The 22,452-nt window shown below is 39.8% G+C and overlaps 2 protein-coding genes across 3 annotated transcripts; both read right to left on the reverse strand.

Annotated features, from left to right (window-relative positions):
- Window positions 1-6,212: 6,212 nt before the first annotated feature.
- ccdc13 (coiled-coil domain containing 13) lies at window positions 6,213-15,898 on the reverse strand. 2 transcript variants are annotated; one of them, XM_004542842.3, is made up of 13 exons: window positions 15,799-15,898; window positions 15,380-15,572; window positions 14,145-14,293; window positions 13,893-14,035; window positions 13,721-13,804; window positions 13,510-13,623; window positions 13,292-13,396; window positions 12,962-13,132; window positions 11,902-12,078; window positions 10,947-11,153; window positions 10,726-10,835; window positions 10,153-10,215; window positions 6,213-7,461 (listed from the first exon to the last, which is right to left on the reverse strand). In XM_004542842.3, the coding sequence occupies exons 2-13, from the start codon at window positions 15,565-15,567 to the stop codon at window positions 7,380-7,382; spliced, it is 1,593 nt and encodes a 530-aa protein (XP_004542899.2). In that variant the 5' UTR covers window positions 15,568-15,572; window positions 15,799-15,898; the 3' UTR covers window positions 6,213-7,379. The 2 variants fall into 2 exon arrangements, with proteins under 2 accessions (XP_004542899.2, XP_004542898.2); XM_004542841.3 differs by having other exon boundaries at window positions 13,510-13,626.
- A 3,512-nt stretch (window positions 15,899-19,410) lies between these two features.
- higd1a (HIG1 hypoxia inducible domain family, member 1A) lies at window positions 19,411-21,839 on the reverse strand. The gene is made up of 4 exons (XM_014412259.4): window positions 21,681-21,839; window positions 21,112-21,186; window positions 20,836-20,970; window positions 19,411-20,701 (listed from the first exon to the last, which is right to left on the reverse strand). Exons 2-4 carry the CDS (start codon window positions 21,179-21,181, stop codon window positions 20,625-20,627), a joined length of 282 nt encoding a protein of 93 aa, XP_014267745.1. The 5' UTR covers window positions 21,182-21,186; window positions 21,681-21,839; the 3' UTR covers window positions 19,411-20,624.
- Window positions 21,840-22,452: the final 613 nt, after the last annotated feature.

Consider the following 22,452-nt stretch of genomic DNA (forward strand, 5'->3'; position numbering starts at 1 on the left):
ATTGCTATTCGTCAAAAAATGTTATCTCACAGGCAGTTTAAAAGAAGTCTTTGAAATTGTGTTCCCCTCACAGACTATATATATATATTACACAGTGAGTGTCTCCTCTCTAGCTTAGCATTATATTTATGCGGCAAGCAGGTCTGCTGGGAAGCAACGCTTAGTGATAATGATGCTTTGTTGTGACATTTTATATGTAAAATGAGATGGTTATGAAAGACTGAACAGCCAATTCACACCCATTACACATTTGTTTTTGTTTTTTTAACCAAGGTTAAAGTATTAAAATGAAGCACCAGCTTCATATTTTACATTTGAAGCACTTCACATATCTACTGAGTGCACCTCAAAGCCCTGAGCAAATCCAAATCTTGTTTGATTCTATACCACTGTGATCGTAATTGATGGTGAGCAAAAATATTTATACAACAACATATCGCTTTGTTTTCTCTAATGAATATTGATACACTGGTGCCAAATGCATTAGATGAGACTTCCTGTGGTCCCTCTTATCAAATGAATCATGGAAAAGTGTAAGGAAATGAACTTACCTGCAACAAACACAAAAAAATCCCACAGGATAAAAATCGCAGACAGTGGTAGAAAACAAAGTCACAAGCTAATTAATTTATGATAATATACACATGCTATTTCATTTCAATGCAATGATTACAACATCTGTTTTTTCTTGGTTTTGTTGCTTTCAGGGATCTTTTGGCTTCTTGGATTAACTCTACCATGGTGCATCTATTCTAAGTAATTATCTTGCACGTCACATAATCTGTGTTTAGAGATAACACTGTTAGTGTCGATATATGTGAGCATGAATTGCAAAAATAAGAAAACAAAGGGAAGGAAAAGGAAACTGCTCAACAGTACAATATTGCCATCTATATAGCCGTGGTGGCTGGCACACTTGCTTACTTTTTGTACTTCCAAGAGAACTATAAATTCCTTCAAAGATGTGTATTATTCTTCCTGCAAAAATGGCAAAAAGTAGTGCAATGGTGCTTGTTAGAAGTGTTTCTTGCTTATGGACACCTGTACTCTTACCTGCAAACAGTGTATAAAGGGGACCAAGCGAGAGTCACTGAACTTTTTATTGCCTAATTATTTCTGAAGTTTAACAAAGTGCTAAAAAATTGTTGAATGCGCTACCCTTTGTGACTAAAAATAACAGTATTGCTTGCGGTGGGCTTGAGGTTTGAGGTGAGAAAGAAGAACATGAAGACATGGAAATACGGGAGAAAAGAGAGCAGTGGTGGAGGAGGAGAAAGACATGATCACAAAGAAATGATCACAAAGAAATGATGAAAAGATACACTCACAAATGTTAAATGGACATATAGTGTTTTAAAAAGCTATCTGTGATCATGAAATTAAAAGTAACTTATAAGACATCCTACGTAACTGGCTGGTCATAGACTGTGATAAGGCAGAACAGCGATGTCCATCTCAGCCACCGTATTCAAGATAGCAAAGTTACATGGTAGCTTCCACAAACCGGTGTCCTCTCCCTTTTTTTAAAAAAAATGTGTTAATTTTAAGTTTATAGGAATGGATCATATGTTGGAAGATGCAATTACACAGTAATAAATGTATATTCATGAGTACAATATAATTTTTTCTGTTAAATAACTTTAAAAAATGACTTAATGTACGTTTAAGGCTCTTGTTGAACTGTCTTGTTCTACATGCCTCATATGGAAGTCTGGGACTGATTGACAAATTTGAGATGGAGGTCCTCCCTTTTTAAAAAAGGGAGCAGTGTCGCTTCCAACTTAAAGGGAATTACACTTTGTGGCCCCCTGGTCAGAGTACTGGAGAAGAGAGTTCACTGGTTATTAAACTGTGGACTGAGGAGGAACAATGTGGTTTTCTTTCTGGAAAACACTGGACCAGCTCTTTATCCTCTTGAGGATATGCAGGGGTGTGTGAAAATTTGACAAATCAGTTTATATGTGCTATGTGGACTTGGAGAGAGCATTTGAAGGTCACCCTTTGGGGTGACCTGTAGGATATATCCTGTAGGGGGTACTTTGGAAGTATGGAGTGTCAGGCCCTTTGTTATGGGCTATTTGGTCCCTGTACAACTGTTGTAAGAGTTTGGTTTGCATTCCCAGCAAGAAGTCATGCTGGTTCCCAGTGGGTGTTGGACTCAGGATCCAGGACTGCCCTTTGTCACAGATTCTGTATCCACCTCAGAGGCACAGCATCAACTCCAGGGGCATTGTTCACAAGTGAGGGAAGGAAAAGAAGCCTGGCAGATGGATTGGTGCAGTATCTGTAGTAATGGGCATGCAGCCATAAGTTTGGTAAGGAAACTTATGGCAGCACAAGCTGTGAGTAGTGAACAATTAGATCATAGACACAAGTGGTGGAAATGAGCTTCGTCCAAGGGTGGCTGGGCTCTCTTTTAGGGTAAGGGGCTCGATCATTTGGGAGGGGCTCAGAATAGAGCCACATCGCCACCACACTGAGTCAGTGCAGTTCAGGCATGCTCAACTGGGATGCGACCCAGGGCAGACCCAGAAGAAATTATATCTCTCAGCTGTCCTCTGCGTCCTCCAAGAAGAGCTGGAGGAAGTGGCTGGGGAGGAGGTGGTCTGGGAATCTCAGCTTAAACTGCCCCTGCGACCCAGATAAGCTGCAGAAGACAAACAGATATTTTCACCAAAATTAATTCACTTGCCCATTTTATTTACTGTTTGACGCTGATTTGTTTTTGCTTTCTTCGTGTTGGTCAAAAACATGATAATAATGACTTGTTGCATGTTCATGCCTCAGAAAAGGTCAAATGGCTTGTCTGATTATTATGCAGGGAGTCAAAAGGTCTCCCAAAATGTTTGACATTTTCGTCCTATGGCTATGTGCTGAACTAGATTCAGTGCAAAAGAGGAAACATGCTCAGAGACATTATGCTATGGTAGTAGAACACAACAATGGTAAAACACACACACAAATATATATATTTATTTATGTATTTATTTATTATGTATCAGGCTTCTTAAAAAGTGTCAGCTTTTTAAAATAAAGCAACTGTTAGTAGTACAACACACAGGGTGGTACCCTGTTTTACTAATTCAATATGAAGTCATAATCTGAATGATTAGCTGAAAAGAGTTAGAGGGTATCTGTTGTCTTGCCTGAGAATATTCAACCACTTTCCACCCTTACACGCCTACATGCTACATTATATGATTTTGCACAGACACCTTGAGGACCTGTTAAGTGTTAATTAGTGGATGTGACTGTTGTGTCAAAACAAATATTCATACATTTATATTCAGAAAACATACACAGACAGCATTTCTGTGAGCAACTGGCCTCCTGGGGCTTCACTGCATCTCAGCTGGTGTGTCATTCCCCTTTGTCTCCCCCAATTATTTCCATCTCTCTCTCTTTCTTTAAAACCTTCAGACAAAGGTAAAACTAGAAAAAGAAAATCACACCCTTGTTATCAGTGATGCTCTCGCACACATCTCCAGAAGGCTGCAGATCTCATTAACCGTGATCATATCTGTGAGCAAAATGTCAACTCTAACATGGAAGCATTCACTAAGGGACTTATTAAACAATTTTTGCTTGTTAAAGGACGTCCTGCCACGCAGCTGCAGTCAGGCAGAAAGTCTGCTTGCAGGAACATAAAGGATATCTGCACCAGTGGTGATGCATACATATGACGAAACAAGCGTGTTCAAAAGAAGTTGGGCAAATAATACTGAATAAAAACAAAGAAGTTTTTTTATCCTTTTTTATTTCCCATGACCATCATCGGATATAAGGTGGAGTGGTTCCAGAAGAAATTGATTATTACCAAGTTTGATACAACATGGTGAGAAAATTCAATTTAGAGTGAGAAAATTGCCGGGAGGATTAGATGTGGAAGAGCCATGAGTCGAGAACAACACTGGGTTACTAAAGCGAATGGGGAGGGGGGGAACGCAGCCTTCAATGACAGAGCACTTTGAGCACAGATTGTGAGGAGCTACAGTTTTTCACAAGACAGCATTTTTGTAAGCAGCCCCCCTGATCCAGAATCAGTGTGTTGTCCTCTCAAGTATCTCAACCAAAACATCACAGCTGGTTTAGTCTCCAGTATTAATAATTCTGTATTATAACTGTGTTCATTCTTTTTATCAACTCCAAAAGCTGGAAAAATCAATGATTAAATGACAACTGTGTCACAATAACGACAATTAAACTCTGCTGTATGAACCGATAATGCACATATTTGCTGTTAGTGTCACATAAATCCTGCAGGATCCATTTAATTTCATTTTTGGCTTCAGATCAAAACATAGGAGTCGCCATCAAGTACTGTACTTAACTGACCACACTGCCATCTAGTGATGCAACTTGTATTTAAACATATCTGAGCAAACTGAAATTACTACAGGGCTCACGCAGTATTGACTCACTGCACTGTACATATACGAAGTGTAAGCAAAGGAAGGAGTTTGAAAATGAACAAAAAAAGACTCAAAAAGTTTGAAATATGGGTGCAAGAGGCACAAATGAGTATCACGCTGAGGTGATCTGCTCACGAGCCTCACGAGGCTTTAGTGAACACCTCCGCACCTGATTTTTAAAATCAATTTCAGTGTCGTTAACTCACCCCGTACACTTTGATCTTTACCCTTTCCCTCACCGCGACCTGGAAAAGATAAAAACTCATTACTTTAATTCTACTTACTGTAAATGAGCACATTAGGACCCTGCTGTTTATTTTCTTTCCATTACATGTAAATGAGAGGGACTGGGAGATGAATGGACGCATAGAGGTCCAAACCGTTTTCTGGCCTGAGCAAAGTTCACAGATCCCTCATATACTGATGGCTAACTTTAACCTCTGCGTTCACAGCTGCACTATTTACTTTAGTTTCTGGATGCAGTCAATGGTCTGCAGGAAGCATTGGTCCAGAACGAGGGAATACCTCTGAGGAGAAGGATGGAGAAAGGAGTCATTCAAACTTGGAATGACAAATAGGTGAGGCTGTTTACGTATGCTGTGTTTACATAAGTTTGTGTTTGGTTTGGTGGGTTATTGGGCATTTTGGAATAAATCTACACCTTTCTGCGTAATACAGCTACATAAAACAATAATAAAATTGTCTGGCAAGGTGTAATTTATTTGAAAGTGATGACACTCTTAAATAACTGAAGTCAACATGAGCAGTCACATTAATCCCTGATATTAGGTCAACTGAAACTTCAGTATAACATGTCTGAAAAAGAAAAGCTCACTGAAAAAGGATGGAAATGATGTCCCTCTTGCAGTCATGCACTGCGTTAAAATTATATACGATTACAGGTTTGCGAAAATGCTCAAACGCTGGCTTCATATAAAGTACAGTTTTGTGGCAAAGTTTGAAAATGACCCCGCAAAAAAACCATATGAAGTTGAACGCTTTCCTGGCAATCAGACGCAGTTAGGGACCGTGACAAGCATTTGCTCCATCAACACCCTTTCTGACGCACATTTCCTCACTTGATACGTATCTGGCAATCTTCATCTGCTCGTCTCTCATCTTGCTCTTACGGTGACACGTCTCACTCTGTTGCATTAAAGAGCGCCTCACCTTCCATCCAGGAGGTATTCAAACACAAGCTGTTTTTTGTTACTCTGAGCATAAAGACTTTCTTCATCATGTCCAAACTCTGATATTTTTGTCTTGTGGCACTTTCTCGCTCAGTCCAATGGGGACCTGCCAATCTCCCACAGGGTCCTGGAAGACATAGTGCGGTATTTGAAGCAGCACACTAACTCAGCCATGGTTTTAAATTAAGCGTGATGTGGAGAGGGAGGAAAGGGGGGGATGTTCTGCTGAAACCCTTTTGGCTACATCGGAAGAAAATAACTCGGATGTTAGTATGAATGTAAGAGCCACTCCCACTGGGCATATCCAGACAACCTTTGGATTAAGAGCCATATACTGTACATGTGTGACCTGCTCTGGGGAATGTATAGAGGACTACAGTGGGAGTTTGTGCAGCTTGAGTTTGCAGTTATTTTCAACCGCTATTCCCACAAAACTGGTTTCAAGTCAGAAATGATTAGTGTTAATATTTAATAGGAATATTGAAACGATTTGGGAACTTAACTGTGGTGATTACTATTTAGCCTGGCCTGTCGCACATTTATTTACAACTGTATGGAGCCAAAAAAAACCTTAAAAAAAGAAAGAAAAAAAATCAACCAAAGTCATCGCCATGAAGGTAAACAATGTATTGAAAATATTTGTTGAGGGTTCGGTTCCTTTTCACTGATTAATTTGGATGTTTCTTTGGTTTACAGAAAATATTTACTTTGAAAACAGACAGCATTGGTCTCGATACCTGTAATGCATTTAAGGTTACCAGCCGAGGAAAGACAAACATATATTTAATAAAATGTGACAGTGACATTTATAAAACAGCGAGCAGACGAGATGTGAAACCACGGGGAGACGTCTTATCAGCACCGACCGCTCCTGCAATCACCCGGGACACTTGTCTGATGCCATCAGGGTTAAGTTGAAAGCTATTTTACTCAAGGTACTTAAGTCGTTAAACCGAGGTCACCCGACCTTACGTCGCAAACTGTCTTTCGGGGACTCAAATGGAGAGAAAGTCAGAGATGCATATAATGTTTGCGTGGCTGAAGAGGAGAGTTTTTTTTTTTTCCTTTCTCCTGCAGGCTGCTGTTTTGTCACATGTGACAGGAGAAGGTAGGGCTCAGCTGGAAGTGAGGCTGAGCAGGGACCAGCCAGTTCCCCTGGATAGTGTCTTGTCTGTGCTGTCACAGAGCCTCCAGGAAAACATGCCTGACTTGTCTCATCACGTCACTGAAAGCTGCAGGTCATGGTGGAGAGTGCTCTTTAGGGATGCCCTCAGCGCCCGCGTTTCCTCCAGCTGAATGACCAGCCAAGAGACAACATACAAGAACAACATGAACATCTCCGTGCAACCTTGATGTGACGGGCAGAATGAGCACTGCTATCTGCAGCGTGTCTACCGCCGCACATCATTATTTCTGTCGTCTGGTTAACTCTTATGGTTGGAGAAAGAAAACTCCTGAACCAGAACCAGTTTAAGGCAGTGTTGTCAAAGAAATAAAGTGTTTACAAATTCTGGACTGTTGGACAGTCTGTTCAGGTTTGTCTGTGGACAGTTCCTGTTGCTCAGAGACTCCATGGTGCTCAGGGACTCTGCTCCTGCCGACAGAGCTGTGATAGCCACGTGCAAGAAAGATAAGGGGGAAATTGAAAAAGAAGAAAAAAAAAAAGAGAAGAAGAAAAAAATCCTGATATTGTCACATCATGCTGTCACTGAGCCTTGGCATATCAGTCCTAGCCATGCTGCATGGACAGTGTTTACTTTAATCTAATTTTGGCCTCTCAAACTCCTCCAGGATCACTGGCCTGTGGTGCTCCTCTTGGTGCTTGTGCCTCCAAACATGTGTGGCTCATCACTTTCTCTCTAGAAGAGTAAGACAAATGTTGGATTGCATTAGAGTTAATGCAACGGAATTCTTCTTAACAGACACAGCTTTGGAGTGACAAATATACAGTGGGGCAAAAAAGTATTTAGTCAGCCACCGATTGTGCAAGTTCCCCCACCTAAAATGATGACAGAGGTCAGTCATTTGCACCAGAGGTACACTTCAACTGTGAGAGACAGAATGTGAAAAAAAAATCCATGAATCCACATGGTAGGATTTGTAAAGAATTTATTCGTAAATCAGGGTGGAAAATAAGTATTTGGTCAATAACAAAAATACAACTCAATACTTTGTAACATAACCTTTGTTGGCAATAACAGAGGTCAAACGTTTACTATAGGTCTTTACCAGGTTTGCACACACAGTAGCTGGTATTTTGGCCCATTCCTCCATGCAGATCTTCTCGAGAGCAGTGATGTTTTGGGGCTGTCGCCGAGCAACACGGACTTTCAACTCCCGCCACAGATTTTCTATGGGGTTGAGGTCTGGAGACTGGCTAGGCCACTCCAGGACTTTCAAATGCTTCTTACGGAGCCACTCCTTTGTTGCCCGGGCGGTGTGTTTTGGATCATTGTCATGTTGGAAGACCCAGCCTCGTTTCATCTTCAAAGTTCTCACTGATGGAAGGAGGTTTTGGCTCAAAATCTCACGATACATGGCCCCATTCATTCTGTCCTTAACACGGATCAGTCATCCTGTCCCCTTGGCAGAAAAACAGCCCCATAGCATGATGTTTCCACCCCCATGCTTCACAGTAGGTATGGTGTTCTTGGGATGCAACTCAGTATTCTTCTTCCTCCAAACACGACGAGTTGAGTTTATACCAAAAAGTTCTACTTTGGTTTCATCTGACCACATGACATTCTCCCAATCCTCTGCTGTATCATCCATGTGCTCTCTGGCAAACTTCAGACGGGCCTGGACATGCACTGGCTTCAGCAGCGGAACACGTCTGGCACTGCGGGATTTGATTCCCTGCCGTTGTAGTGTGTTACTGATGGTGACCTTTGTTACTTTGGTCCCAGCTCTCTGCAGGTCATTCACCAGGTCCCCCCGTGTGGTTCTGGGATCTTTGCTCACCGTTCTCATGATCATTTTGACCCCACGGGATGAGATCTTGCGTGGAGCCCCAGATCGAGGGAGATTATCAGTGGTCTTGTATGTCTTCCATTTTCTGATGATTGCTCCCACAGTTGATTTTTTCACACCAAGCTGCTTGCCTATTGTAGATTCACTCTTCCCAGTCTGGTGCAGGTCTACAATACTTTTCCTGGTGTCCTTCCAAAGCTCTTTGGTCTTGGCCATGGCGGAGTTTGGAGTCTGACTGTTTGAGGCTGTGGACAGGTGTCTTTGATACAGATGATGAGTTCAAACAGGTGCCATTCATACAGGTAACGAGTGGGGGACAGAAAAGCTTCTTACAGAAGACATTACAGGTCTGTGAGAGCCAGAGATTTTCCTTGTTTGAGGTGACCAAATACTTATTTTCCACCCTAATTTACGAATAAATTCTTTACAAATCCTACCATGTGGATTCATGGATTTTTTTTTCACATTCTGTCTCTCACAGTTGAAGTGTACCTCTGGTGCAAATTACTGACCTCTGTCATCATTTTAAGTGGGGGCACTTCCACAATCGGTGGCTGACTAAATACTTTTTTGCCCCACTGTAGATTATACTTACCCAGACAAGCTATTAGCTTGATAAATATGTGTAATTTTATATAAAGTTTCATTTTTGCACCATTAAATTTCTGACGTTAAATTGAAAACTGTAAAATAAACCACCACGCTCTCATTAGTGCACACCACAGTCATTACTGTGGTGTGCACTGCATAAATAAAATGAACAAACACCAACAGAAATAGCCTCCCTGTGTTTGTAATCTTGGGATGGAAATATACAAACTGATTTAACATTTTAGTTGTGCAGCATTATAGCATTTAATTTTTACACTGACAAGAAAATAAAATGGGCTACTTTAGCTTTGTGCAGTACGCAAAAGTGCAAACTTGAGATTGTGAAGAAAGAACATTTGCGTGAATCATCCGACCACTTCATTTGCAAAAAAAACCCCAACAAAACAAAACAACCAAACAACCAACAACCACCACATGGGTATCGACTCAACTGGCCTTTTTTCACCAATAAAGCACTCCTTCATCACCATCTTTGACGAGTAAGAGAGCCAGCAGCAGTGGCATAAAGATGCCGTTCCAGATCAAGCTGGAGAGCTGTTAGCTACAGCAATCTGGATCCTCTGTAAGAAAATGAAAACTATCTCGCTTTTGGAGACATTTCATGACCTGTGCTGCTTGCTCGATGTTTTTATCTATTGTTTTTTTGTTTGGGTATTTTGGAGGAATCAATCAAAACTGTTTTAAGCCTTCAGGTGAAGTGGTATTTTTCGATCTATACTTTCACACAAAGATGTGCATTTCACAACCCTGTCCCACTGACAGAATTACACTGTGAGCGATAGACTGAAGAGAAAAAAAAAACAACAACTAAAGAACATCTGCAGTATATTCTACAGACCTCTCAAGCTTGTTAGTCCTTCTCCACAAAGAGGACTTGGGTTATCATGTCACAGTCAGGAATTTTGTTTACTAATTTCATAGTGATGCCCATGTCAGTACAGAGCAGACATGGTACACATTAAACTTACGTGAATTCTATGCCACTTCCCACAGCTGGCAGCACCAGTTTGTGACCAAATTTAGAAATTGAACTGAAAAACAAAACATTTGAAGGTGGTAAACAGAAATCCCACAGGAATACAGAAGTGTTTAACATCACAGTCATCAATACGCCAATAACAGTGCACCCCAATGTTAACCTTAGGTAATTATTTAGCTTTATGTTTCTAGACAAGACGAGAGATATCAGTGCTATGTGTGACACTTAGCCTCAGAGGCTGGTTTCAAGTGCAAAACAGAAGACGAGATGAACAAAAATTATCTGTCCTAAAGAAGTAAATCAGGGTTCCTCAAAGTTGTATGAAGCTAAAACAGTTCTTACTCAACACGTCATAATTCTTTCTCAAACCTAAAAAAAAAAAAAAAAAAAAAAAAAAAAAAAAAAAGGTTCCCAGCTTAATCTTACTTAAGTAATTTTTGGCTTAAATATTTTATTTCTCACCACGTGCAATGGATCCATATCCCACAGATTGGGACCCACTAAGCTAAACTAACAATAAGCATATTTTAATGATTATCAGATATTAAACCAGCACAAGTACCCTGAAGATGGAATTCTTTTGGTAATGTCTCCCTCTTCTGGGGAAACAGCAGAAGTACAGTTTGTTATCCTGATGCTGGGCTGTCTGTGCACATCATCGTTCTTCAACACCTATAAACACACGTTTAATTGCTGGTCAGACATCTCATGCTGAATCTCGGAGAATGCACAAAAATAAAAAAACAAAAACAAAAAAAACCCTGGTAATTATTTCTTGATTACCTTATCAGAGAATTGCTGTTTTTTCTGTAGTTTTTTGATAATGGCATCTTTCTCAGCAAGTATCTCCTTAAATCTCTGGATGATAGCACTGTGCTCTGAAGGTATGTTGCTCAGCTGTTGTCCTACACTCTGCTGCATCACCTTGCTCTGTACGTTTTGCTTTTGGCTGAGTTGTTTTAATACCATCTGCATCTGGGCCTGCTGCTTCTGCCAGAGGTAGAAAAGATATACACACTTTATAGGAACAGTAGTAGTAAAGCATGGACACATCACAGGATATCCTCTACTTTGCAGTATGTTGACTTCAACTCATAAATGTCAAGTGAAATTGGTACTGTAACAGTTGGTGAAATGTTAGTATTTGACCACTAGGCGGAGCTCTTGTAATGATAATGTAACTAACGCATTTTATTTTGTATGTTTTATTTTTGTGTTAACATTTTCCTTTTTTGGTATAAGGTAAGGGCAGAGGTCACTTCCTGTTTTGGGAAGTAAGGTCAGAGAAGCTGCGCATGGTGACGGTCTAGCTGTGTAAAAGTCAAGCTAAGAAAGAAGAAATAAGCCCTAAGTTCCAGTTACACCAGTTTGTCTACTTGCAGGCCAAAGTAGTATGTTTGTTTATATTTTGTGAATTTTATATTGTAATATGTTTTAATGCTGAAATATAATTTTCTTGTACATTTGTATTCACCAGTTCTACGGTGTACCTGTGTACGTTAAGAGAAGCACAGTAAACATCAGTAAAGAAGAACTCTCGTGTCTCTTGTGTATGTGTACAAGCCGGCATAGGTACTAACTGCCATGGTATTTAACAAAACTATTAATAGTGTAATCATGCATGAGATACCTTATTTAAAGTCTTACAATACCTACTTTCTTATTAATATATACATTTATTAAAAGGTAGAATCTATACGACTCTAACCAGATATTTGTCTCCAGTCTAATTTCTTACCATCAAAGCAGCCACGAACTCATCATCGTGTTTCCCCTTCTCCATCAGGGTTGATATTTGATGCTTCAGAATTTTGACTTCAGCAGATAGAGTTTTGCTCCTGGCTTTAGAGGCTTCCAGCTTTTGCTTCACATCTTTGTGTTCTTTCAAGAGCGCCTCATAATCCACTGAGAGCCTCTGCACAGTTGTGGAAGGAGAGAAGGGCCTTAGCACATTAACAATGTAATGTCTATGTTCATATAAAATCATTGCCTAAGTCCCAGTTAAACAGACAGAGAGACCAGTCAACAACCCTCTCACAATCCAACATGCACGTGACTTCCAGCAGGCACTAAATGGCAGTTTCTTTTTTTGATTACATGTAAAGTCTGTTTTCTTAACATAAGAAATGAAATCAGAAAAACGTATGTAGGTTTGCACTGGCTCAAGGTGATTAAAAACACAGAGACATAAAATACAAGTCAACACACACACACACACACACACAATTATTAACTGTAAGCCTGTGAGGATAACATGGTTTGAGTCTGTCTGACCTCAAGTCAGTGGGATACTTGTTCCAAACAACAGGACCACAGTAACTGAAGCACCTGAGCACACTTAAATCTAATTTTGGGAATAGCCAAAAGATCTGCACCTGCTGACCTGAGAGGTCTAATTGGGTTAAAGAGGCTGCGCAAGTCAGAGATGTACTGGGGGTGCCAAGCCATTGAGAGCTTTATGAACTAATAGAAGGGTTTTAAATGTAATTCTGCATTGAACTTGGAACCACTGTTGTGACTTCGCTCCTTGAGTGCTAATAAAATGCTGAACTTACAGCATATGTGTAAGGACTCTCTTACAGCAATACAGTTTAACCTGCTTGATATGAATGCATGGACCCATTTCTCATAGTCAGTTTGAAATAAGAACTTTTTATATATCTCTGAAATTCAAATTTTCATTTAATAAGTGGCTGGCATTGGTAAAAAAAAAAGAAAAACACACACACACACACACACACTTTCGCCAAGCAACTGATGGTTGGTCTGCAGGCCTCTGTGGTTGTGGCTATACATACCTCAAGGGCTACCCTCTTCTCTTTCTCTATAGTGCGGATGTAGTTGACATTTCTTTCCTGAGGAGGAGTTTTCTGAAGAACACCCATGCCCAGAAACTCTTCCTCTCCACTCAGAACACTTGACTGCCTTTGTTGTGTTGATTTGTTCAGCTGCTGCTCAAGCTCTCGTACCTGTTGTTCAAGTTTTGTTCATCATCAGTTCAGTTTCAGGGTTTTTTTTTTATGCTTTCCTGTGAACTCACTATTTTGAAAAGCACTTCATTGGTTATAATGTTGTAACTTTAAAATACATTTATGTAAAATCAAGTTCAACTTCAATTTTGAACCTACCCTTGTCTGCAGAGCCAGTATCTGCTGTGCTCGACCTCTAAAGCTCCCAGGGCAGCTTAGTAATTGCTGAAGGTTGACCTCCTCTCCAATCTCACTAATCAGAACCTGAAGTAGTTCATATTTTAGAATCTATAAGTCACTTGTGAAAAATCATTCAGATATAAAATATTCTTCTTGAGTGATTGCATATAAGACAGAAAATAAAGTAAGTCTCCTACCTTCTGTGCCATTTTCAACTCCTGCTTGGCAGACTGCACCTGGTTGCGATACTCAGTCACCTTCAGTTGGGTAGTTGCTAATTTTTCCTGCAGAGATTTAACCAGTGCACTTTCCTGCTTTCAGAAACAAGTCATAAATGATCCTTTCAGTGATGCCATTATTTTAGTTAGGACCCTACAGCAAAATGTTCCTTTTGTTATTATTCCTTACCTCACATTCTTCAGATGAGATCTTAACTGGTGACTTTGAATCTACTTTTTGCCCAGGTACACCATGTACCAGCATGGCCTGCAGCTACAGAAAGTCACAACAGTTTTTCTGAGAAGGACAAATTTTCATGCATCAAATTATTTCAAATGATACACATAAAGCAAAACTTTACCTCTCTCTCAAGCTCTTTGATTCTGTTGCCGTTTTGCTTACATTTAATCTTCTCTTGCTCAATTTCAGCAGTTAGTTCTCTATTCTTCTTGGATAGCTCAACAATCTTGGTGGCAGCTACAGCTCCTGCCAAGCCTGAAGTACCTAAACAGATGAGTTGATGAAGCAGGAAGAAGCTGTCACATGTCTGTAACATCTCAATGCAAAAAAAAAAAGAAAAAAAAAAAAAAGAGTAAAACAATTTACATTATACCTGCTAAAGCCAGTCTTTCTTCGTCTCTTTTCCTCTTCAGGTGCTTAATTTCAAAATCCTTCTCGCTCAGAAGTTTGAAGAGCCGACCATTTTCATCCTTTAGCTCTCTCAATTGGTCAAGGAGGGCCTTATTCTGAATGTGCAACAGCCTATGGTAGACAAAATGAACAAGGATGAATGTAACATGACAGAATGGTTATTTACAACCATGTGAAAATGACAGTTTTCATGGGATTCTGTACAGTCCTGTGAAAAATTGAGTCCACCTTTAGTGGTTACCTTAAATGGGTTAGTGGCAGCCATGTGCAATTAACTGATCATCAGAAAGTGTGAGCGCTATGAAAAGCAGAAATTTTGGCAGTTTACTGGTCCGGACCATTCAGATGCCACAATCTTCCAAAAAGTGGGTGTCCCAGCAAATTCATCCCAAGGACAGACTTAGCAACGCTCAGAATCTACAGGCCTCACTTGGCATGTTAAATATTGAAGTTCATGACAATACAATTAGAAAAAGACTGAACAAGTATGGCTTGTTTGGAAAGGCCAAGAGAAAGCCTTTTCTCTCTAAAAAGAACATGGCATGGCATTGCAGAGTTGAATCTCAACAAACCACAAAACTTCTGGAACAATGTCCACCAAAGTGGATGTGTTTGATCATAATGCACAGCAACATGTTTGGTAAAAACCAAACACAGCATATCAGCACAAAAACGCCTCATACCAACTGTCAGACATTGTGGTGAAGGGGTGGTGATTTGGACTTGTTTTGCAGCCACAGGACCTGGGCACTTTGCAGTCACTGCTTCTCTGTATACAGTACCAAAGTATTCTAGAGTCAAATGTGAGAACATCTGTCTGAAAACTCAAACTTGGTTGAAATTTGATCATGCAATCACAGGACAATGATCTCAATCACAGCAGCAAATCTGACTGAACAACAACAAAAGAATGTGTTGCAATTCAAGTCAATGTTCAGACCTCAGCCTGACTTATCAGGCCATGGGACCTACCCTGCAAACCTCAAAGAACAAAAGCACTGCTGTATGGAAGAGTGAGCCAAAATTCATCATACAGAAAATGATTACTCGAAGTTATTGCTGCAAGCCACTTAGTTTTTCACATGACTGCATGCAGATGACAAAGATTTCCAGTCTTGAATAATATATTCCTTCATAGTGGTTTATGTAGCAACATTTATGGAAAATACCTTGAAAAACATTTAATTTAAGTCTCACCTGTTTTGGGGAGCATCACAGCTTGCCTGAACACCTTGGTTAGACAGATCCAAATCATCCTGAGCGCCACTGTCATTGAGCTTGTCTGGCTGTGTTTCCTTTTTCCTCTCCTGTTTCCTTTTTTCCTGCTGTTTTTGCAGTGCTTGAAACTGAAGCCGCAGTTCGTTCAGCTGATCCTCAGACTCCATGATCTCTGATTTATGGCATTGGAAAGTTAAAGGTTGATATTATAATCGAATCAATGCTGAGGCTTAAACTATTATGTCGTGTTGTGCTTCTTATCTGACACAGAGAGAATACGATGTCTGTAGTCGACGTTTACGGTACGTAAACCGTACGTACGTACCGAAAGACTATTTTCTGAGCCTAAGCGAAAAGTTCCCTTAAAGAGAGATTAAGTTGAAGAGAAAATATCTCACCTGTTAATTAGTCGGGTCCGTGTAAACAAATTGGTTTTAAACTTCACCACAGGTGAAGACAACTCCTGTATCCATAGCAACTGCCATCCGGGGACTCAGCTCAGCTTAAAACAACATCTCGCGGGAGCAGAAATGTAGTCATAGAGACCAGGGGACGCTTATAAAGGCTAAAACATATTTTTTTAATTGTGCCCTGGATATGTCACCTTTAATTCAAAGTCTGACTTTCTATGGCACAAATGTATTTACTTCATTTTTTTTAACTGCACTGACAGATAAAAGCACCTTCTGCATCTGCAGTGCTTCTTAAACTTATTGGGCACTGTGCTAGTATTCGTTCAGTATAGCCTAGGTTTTGCGAAACTTCCATTGTTTTTGTTCTTCTTTTGCTCTTTTGTTTTTATTTTCCAGTGTAGTGGAAAATAAGGAGGCTACTTGTACTGCAGCTCCCTCCGGTGGATTGTAGATTGTTCACCACTACAAAAAAATGTAATTGGAAATTTTAATTTAGTTAGTTAGTTTAATATATTTCACATTAGATCTGTCCAGGGTGTACCCCAGCTCTTGCCCTCAGACAGCTTGGATAGGCTCAATTTGTTTCATGTTATGTCACCATACATCCCAGTATAGTGTTTTTAACTAATTTTAATTACGATCTTTTGTAAATGTGGTTTTAATCACAGCCAGAGGTACTCTTCTATGGTGTTTAAGCATGCGATCAGATCAAAGCTACTTTGAGTTACTCCTTTAGTCACAAGAGGTCAGCACAGCAGTTAGCTCCACATATTTGATTTGGCAGGCCCCTTCCTATCCTTGCTGTTGTTTCATGTTGCTATACAGCTAAGCAAAAAGGCATAACTCTTTGCTTAGCTGTATATTGCAGTGATAATGTAGGCCTGTAACTGTAACATCCACGGGTTGGATAGTTTTGGAAGTGATAGATACATACAAATCTTAACAGGAAACTGGAGTGGTCATAACTCTTATCCTGTGTACAAGAACGACCAAAGTTGTCTTCATCTGCTGGTCAGCTGAAGCCTTTTGAGAGGTGCAGAACATTACAAGGACCTTTTATGACACTTTGACTCCATAGAGGAGGTGGATGGGAGGAGGATGTTAGCCAAGCTAATGTCCATTATGGACAACAACTCTCACCATCTGTCCCTGAGCAGCTCCTTCAGCAGTAGACTGTTAAAGCTACAATGTAAGACTGAGCGCTATCATATGTCCTTCATCCTGACAGCAGACAGACTATACAACACAGTATTGGGGGGGGGGGGGGGGGGGGTTGTACACAAAAGCGCAGCCTTACCTAATGTCCACCATACTGTTGCTCATTTTATGTTAAGATTAAAAAATCTAGCTGGTGTTGGTATGGAGAGTAACCTTCAGTAATAGTAGTAAATCACACAGCAATAGTACATTCATGTAGTTGTAAAGAAGCATGATAATATATTAAGTAATCCAAAGTATTCAGAATACGTTTCTCTCATTGAGTAACGTAACGGAATACATTACAAAATACATTTTGGGGCATTTATTCTCTAATCTGTAGTGGAATACATTTTAAAAGTAACCTTCCCAACACTGTCAGTACTGGATGTAAGATGATACTCGGCAGATGTCACGTAGACTTTATACGATGTCTTGGAAATGCCTATTTTCACAGCAGCCCCATAGTCACAGTGACAAAGCATTTTCATACCTCAAAATGATGCAGTTAATTCCCCGTTTAGAGGAAAAATGAATACAAATAATATAATAGTGTATCAGTTAACAGAGTTGAAAGACTCTGACTTCAAGACCAGAAATGACATATTCGGAATAGCTTAACAAGGCATCAATTAAAGCACAAAACAGGTTAAACAACATTTTGGTGGCTACTACAAAGTATATATATAATATCAAAGTAGCACAAATAACAAAATTAAAATCATTGAAAAAAATGAAAAAGAGAGTTCATTTTAATTAAATTACATAAAGGCTACAGAATTACATCTCAAATTCTTTTCCAGTTTCAGTTTATTGTAATGGCTTTATAAATGTCTCCTTCGGGTTAATATTAGGCCACTAGTGCCAGTTATTTTAGAGCTCTACTCATTCTACAAAGCTAAATGTTGTGAAAAGCTTCCTCAAATGTTCCAAATGTACTGGGATGCCCATTTAATAATAAATGGGCTCAGGTGCAAACAATGTGAATGTGGCAAACATCCCTAAATGACTCTCTTAGGCAAGCTTTCTTGTCATTTCTTTAAGTAGTCTTTGGGAAAAGGTCTCCAGGCTTCTTCTTCACAACCCTTGTGAATGTTGGCTGGCTTTTGCTCCGTTTTCTTGCATTGCTTCATTAGTGTTGAGCACCGCCCTCTTGGAGAGGCCAATCCATGACTGAGAGTGTTCTTGGTCTGTTTTTGTTCCCTAACAGCAGCTTGCCCACCAAGAGAGCAGGGAACTACCAATCACCAATCACCAATCGAATTGGACACCCAGTGAAAAGTTTCATCCAGTGTGCAAAATTACCTTTGGATCATCAGCATTTCATAATGCATTTCATTTTTGTTGCATACAAAGAACTGATTTTGTCAATTAATAATTATAATGAAGACCTGTAGCTTGCACAAACCCACCCACCTCCCCCATTCGGACATTCCTCAAACACCAGTGGGCCTCTGTGGACCACTGCTTTAGGCCATCATTAGGCAACATCCTGCGTGAATATATGAACTGAGTTGCTATACAAAGCAGTTTTTGTTGAACTGTAAGAGGTAAATGTGATGTGACTTTGCAATTTGAAACAGGTAACACACAAGAACATGTTTATTTAGTTTTTTCCATTTGGAAGATTTCCAGTATTTACATCCAGTCCATGTTTTTAGTAGAGATCATTTGGCATGGATTCCCAAATGGCAGGGACGTCAAACTCATTTTACATCGTGGGCCCATACAGCCCACTTTGATGTGAAGTGGGCTGGACCAGTAAACTACATTATAGACATGTAATGTTACAGAAAAGGTTCTGGTAGATTATTGCTCAGACTTTGTTGTAATTATAAATTTATTATATAAACTTTTTATGAACTCACAAATTTTTTTATTGTACTTTGGTATGTTACGGATCACACTAGGTGGTGGGGATCTGTAAGAATAGGCAAAGCATTAAAACTTCTGTAGTTCAAAATATATGCACTCCTTGGCATTTTCTAGTATCCCACTGGATAGCTTTGTCCAGATTGGAGCCAGGCTGATTTGGGCCCCTGGACCTTATGCAGTCACCCGTGCCACGGGACCCTAACTATGTGTCACTTCACATACATTCAGATGTGGAGTCTGTTTGAGGTCACCACTCTACCACCTTTCTTACTGATGCTGTTTTTGCATAATTTTGTGCAAGACAACTAAATGAAGATAACAGCAGGATCTGTGCATGTTTACGCATGCCATTGATAGGTGTGCTCTTTTCGGTACAGGATGTAACACGATACATGGCACGCGTCAGGTAGAATATCAAGGAAATGCCTGTTTACACACTTTCCAAAGTCACAGTGACAAAGCATTTTTCCCAGCTTAAAATGATGCCAGGCATTCCCTGATAAGAAAGTGAATAGAAACAGCATATGACTGAGCAAATCACAGAAGCTTTATTTGGTAGAATTAGAAAGGGTTAGAAGATTACCTGTTAGAATGTGTGTCATCAGTGAGAAGCTTAAAAAAAGACCCTAACAACAAAAAGCTGCAATGTTATATTGTGGTTCAAACTTGGGGAGAACTTTATGATCACTGTAGAGTCTGTCCTTTCATGCTGCTGAGTTCATTAGTTTACAGTGTTGTGAGCCTTTCCTGTTAACTGTAAGGGTTTTAGCTGCTGTAGGTGTACTACACAACCCAGAAGATGGGTGATCAATAACAATATAATGGCACAAAGACAACATTTAACAGTCAAAACACATCAAGGTACCAAAATCCATACACAAAAAAACCCCTTTTTCTTTAACACTTAAAAAAAACAACTCTAAAATGACATCCTGTACTTGTGTACAACTTAGCTTAGAGAATAACTTCACAAGGCAACTAATTAAACACAAGGCTGCTACACAGTGTATAGCTGTTCCACGGAAGCCAGTGCTAAATTGAAGTGAAAAAATAAATAAAAGAATTTCACCATTACAATGAAACTGCATAAAAGCTACAGAATTAAAGCCTTTTTCTCCACAGTTTCAACATAATGGCTATATAGATTTTTTTCTATAGGATAAGATAGCTCAACACCACCAGTATCAGTTATTTTATCACTATCATTATTTTTTACTTTAGGGCTCTGCTCCATCTGACAGCCAAGTGCTGTGAACGGCTTTAAATACCCAAAATGCACTGAGATGCTCATTTAGAAATATATGAGCTCAGGTGCAATCAATTTTAATCTGGCAAACATCCCAGTATTAGTACAGGAAATGAACAGGGATGGTTAGCTGATACGAGAAAAAATAAATATGTAGCATTTGGTGGTTAATTTTTAATCCAGGCCCAACTTAGTAACACACATGTTCAGCAAAGTTTATACATTTTCATTTTGTTATTTTGTAGAGATTTCACTCACAGCAAGAGCAGATGAACTTTCAGTAATGCCCCCAAACTATCAGGGATAATAACACCAAGAAAAATCTGATGGGATCAATACAACTCCTACTATGCACAGTGTCATCAAATAGTTTCAGCTATTTACAGAAGACATGTGCATAAAAAAAGTCAGGACATCTGTGAAACAAATCTTGTGCACACCTTAATATGAGGCAATACTAAGGGACATAAAATATGAGTCCAAGAGGCCATGTTCACTTGGGTTGGGTTGCTTTCTGTTCTTGTTCAATAGGCTTTGCAAAGTAATCTCTGTACATGGAGAACAGGACACCTGAAAACAACAACAAAACATAAGAATCATGTAAAATGACTCGTGTTTATAGTATTATGATTTCAGGTTCAAACCACAAATCACAAATAAAGAACTGGTTGCAGTTTGGCAGTAAGAACTGAAAGATGACCCACCAACAGTCATTGCTCCCACCACAAAGCCTTGGGCAGCTACACGCATGTGAATCAGGTGCACCGACATTTTTGTATCGCCACGACTTTTCATTTTCATCAGCCTGTAGCCAACAATAGCAACAAATCCAGCCATCCCTGCAAAAAGCAAAAGTCACTAAAACAAAAATAAGACAGCAACATATCCCCCAAATCCTCTGAAAACTCACTCAATAAACCCCAAAACTTAAACTTTTCTGAGCACATATTTTATTTGTCCTTGTCATAATATGTACTCACCGACTGGGACAAATGGATTCTCCTTTGCCTTTCGCCAGAATTTGGACTCACTCTCCTCATAAGAAGACATCTCGCCTGAAACAAGAACGAGGTCGACTGAGTTCAAACGTTTGTTGGCCGTGTAGCAGTACAGCATGCAAGCTAATTCAGTGCTGATAGAAACCAATAAAACGCATAGAGAAACATGTCAGGAAGTATCAGGCTGTGCCTCACACAAAAAAAAATCTCCAAAATCAGGCTTTAAAAGTCGTTCCCACGAAAGAGGTCCGAGAGTCGCTATTAACAGGACATGAAAACTTCAGAGGTGACAGATGAAGGGCACGGACTAGACCCATCTTTCACAGACCTAACATTAAACAACTGTGCCTGATATGACGCGACACTTTTAAGTAGTATTATATTTAAATATTAGATATTTTGAAAGGGAAGAATTTTTATTCAGCTGCGAGGCCTTTCCGTGTGGTGCGGGAGAAAAATGTGGAAAAGCAACAACTCTAGAGTTAAGATGAGCTACACTTTAAAAAGCACGTAAAGACACTTCCACCGAACTGAAGAGGGCTCCCTCTTACCTGCTTTAAGGTGTCGTTAGCTGGAAGCACCAGTGAAAGAATTATCCGCGGAGATCTACGTCTCCTCCGAGCAGCAGCCTGTAGTTATGGAGGAAGTAATAAGCCGGCATCTACGTGATACATTCTGCGTGCTACATAACAGTTCCCTCATACGCATGCCTGACGTCAGCAACCGCTGTGCTGTGTTCACGTTCCAAGAGAATGTAGTAAATACAGGCAACATCTTCGAAAGCCTTGGACCTACAAGCTCAAGAAGGCGGAGAAAGTGGATGAGGTCCTGTTAGCATTTTCACAACATGTGGAACACGACCCAGTGTGACCTAGAGTAATGTGTGTCTACAAAGGATATGCTGGAGCACTCTCTGTATGTGTTAATGTGCTCTGGTTTTGTTTCAGTTTACTATACTGTCATTGCTGTTGGTCAGGGATCAGAATCAGAAAGACTATTTATCCCCAAGGGGCAATTAAGACACAATAGAGCAGCATGACGTTGAAGATAAGGACAGGTCATAAACAGGCAATAGTAGTGAGATAATAAATACACAGAATATACAGTATATATACAGTTTTAAAATGACACAGATTTAAAATTAAAGTGACTGAAAGCTGAATAAATAACTGTAAGTGAGTAAAGTGTTGGCAGTATAAAAAGAGTGTAGAGTAGTTTATGTTTATGGGTGTGGAAAATGGTCTTATTGGCTGGAGTTAAAAAGCAGGGTGGCTTTGTGGACAAAGGTTGCTCTCCTCCTCTCCTGCAGGAAATGCAGCCGAG

This window comes from Maylandia zebra, linkage group LG18, assembly GCF_041146795.1.
Source record: "Maylandia zebra isolate NMK-2024a linkage group LG18, Mzebra_GT3a, whole genome shotgun sequence".
NCBI lineage: Eukaryota > Metazoa > Chordata > Actinopteri > Cichliformes > Cichlidae > Maylandia > Maylandia zebra.

Excerpts from the sequence above, each read along its gene's own strand:
- ccdc13 (XM_004542841.3), bottom strand. The coding sequence starts at position 15,567 with ATGGAGTCTGAGGATCAGCTGAACGAACTGCGGCTTCAGTTTCAAGCA. Across the intron at positions 14,036-14,144 it reads AGAAAGACTGGCTTTAGCAG|GTACTTCAGGCTTGGCAGGA; the intron begins GTATAATGTAAA and ends TCATCTGTTTAG. Across the intron at positions 10,216-10,725 it reads AAAAGAATTCCATCTTCAGG|TTCAATTTCTAAATTTGGTC; the intron begins GTACTTGTGCTG and ends TTTGTTTTTCAG.
- higd1a (XM_014412259.4), bottom strand. The coding sequence starts at position 21,181 with ATGTCTTCTTATGAGGAGAGTGAGTCCAAATTCTGGCGAAAGGCAAAG. Across the intron at positions 20,971-21,111 it reads GAATCCATTTGTCCCAGTCG|GGATGGCTGGATTTGTTGCT; the intron begins GTGAGTACATAT and ends TGCTTTTTGCAG. Across the intron at positions 20,702-20,835 it reads GGTGGGAGCAATGACTGTTG|GTGTCCTGTTCTCCATGTAC; the intron begins GTGGGTCATCTT and ends TGTTGTTTTCAG.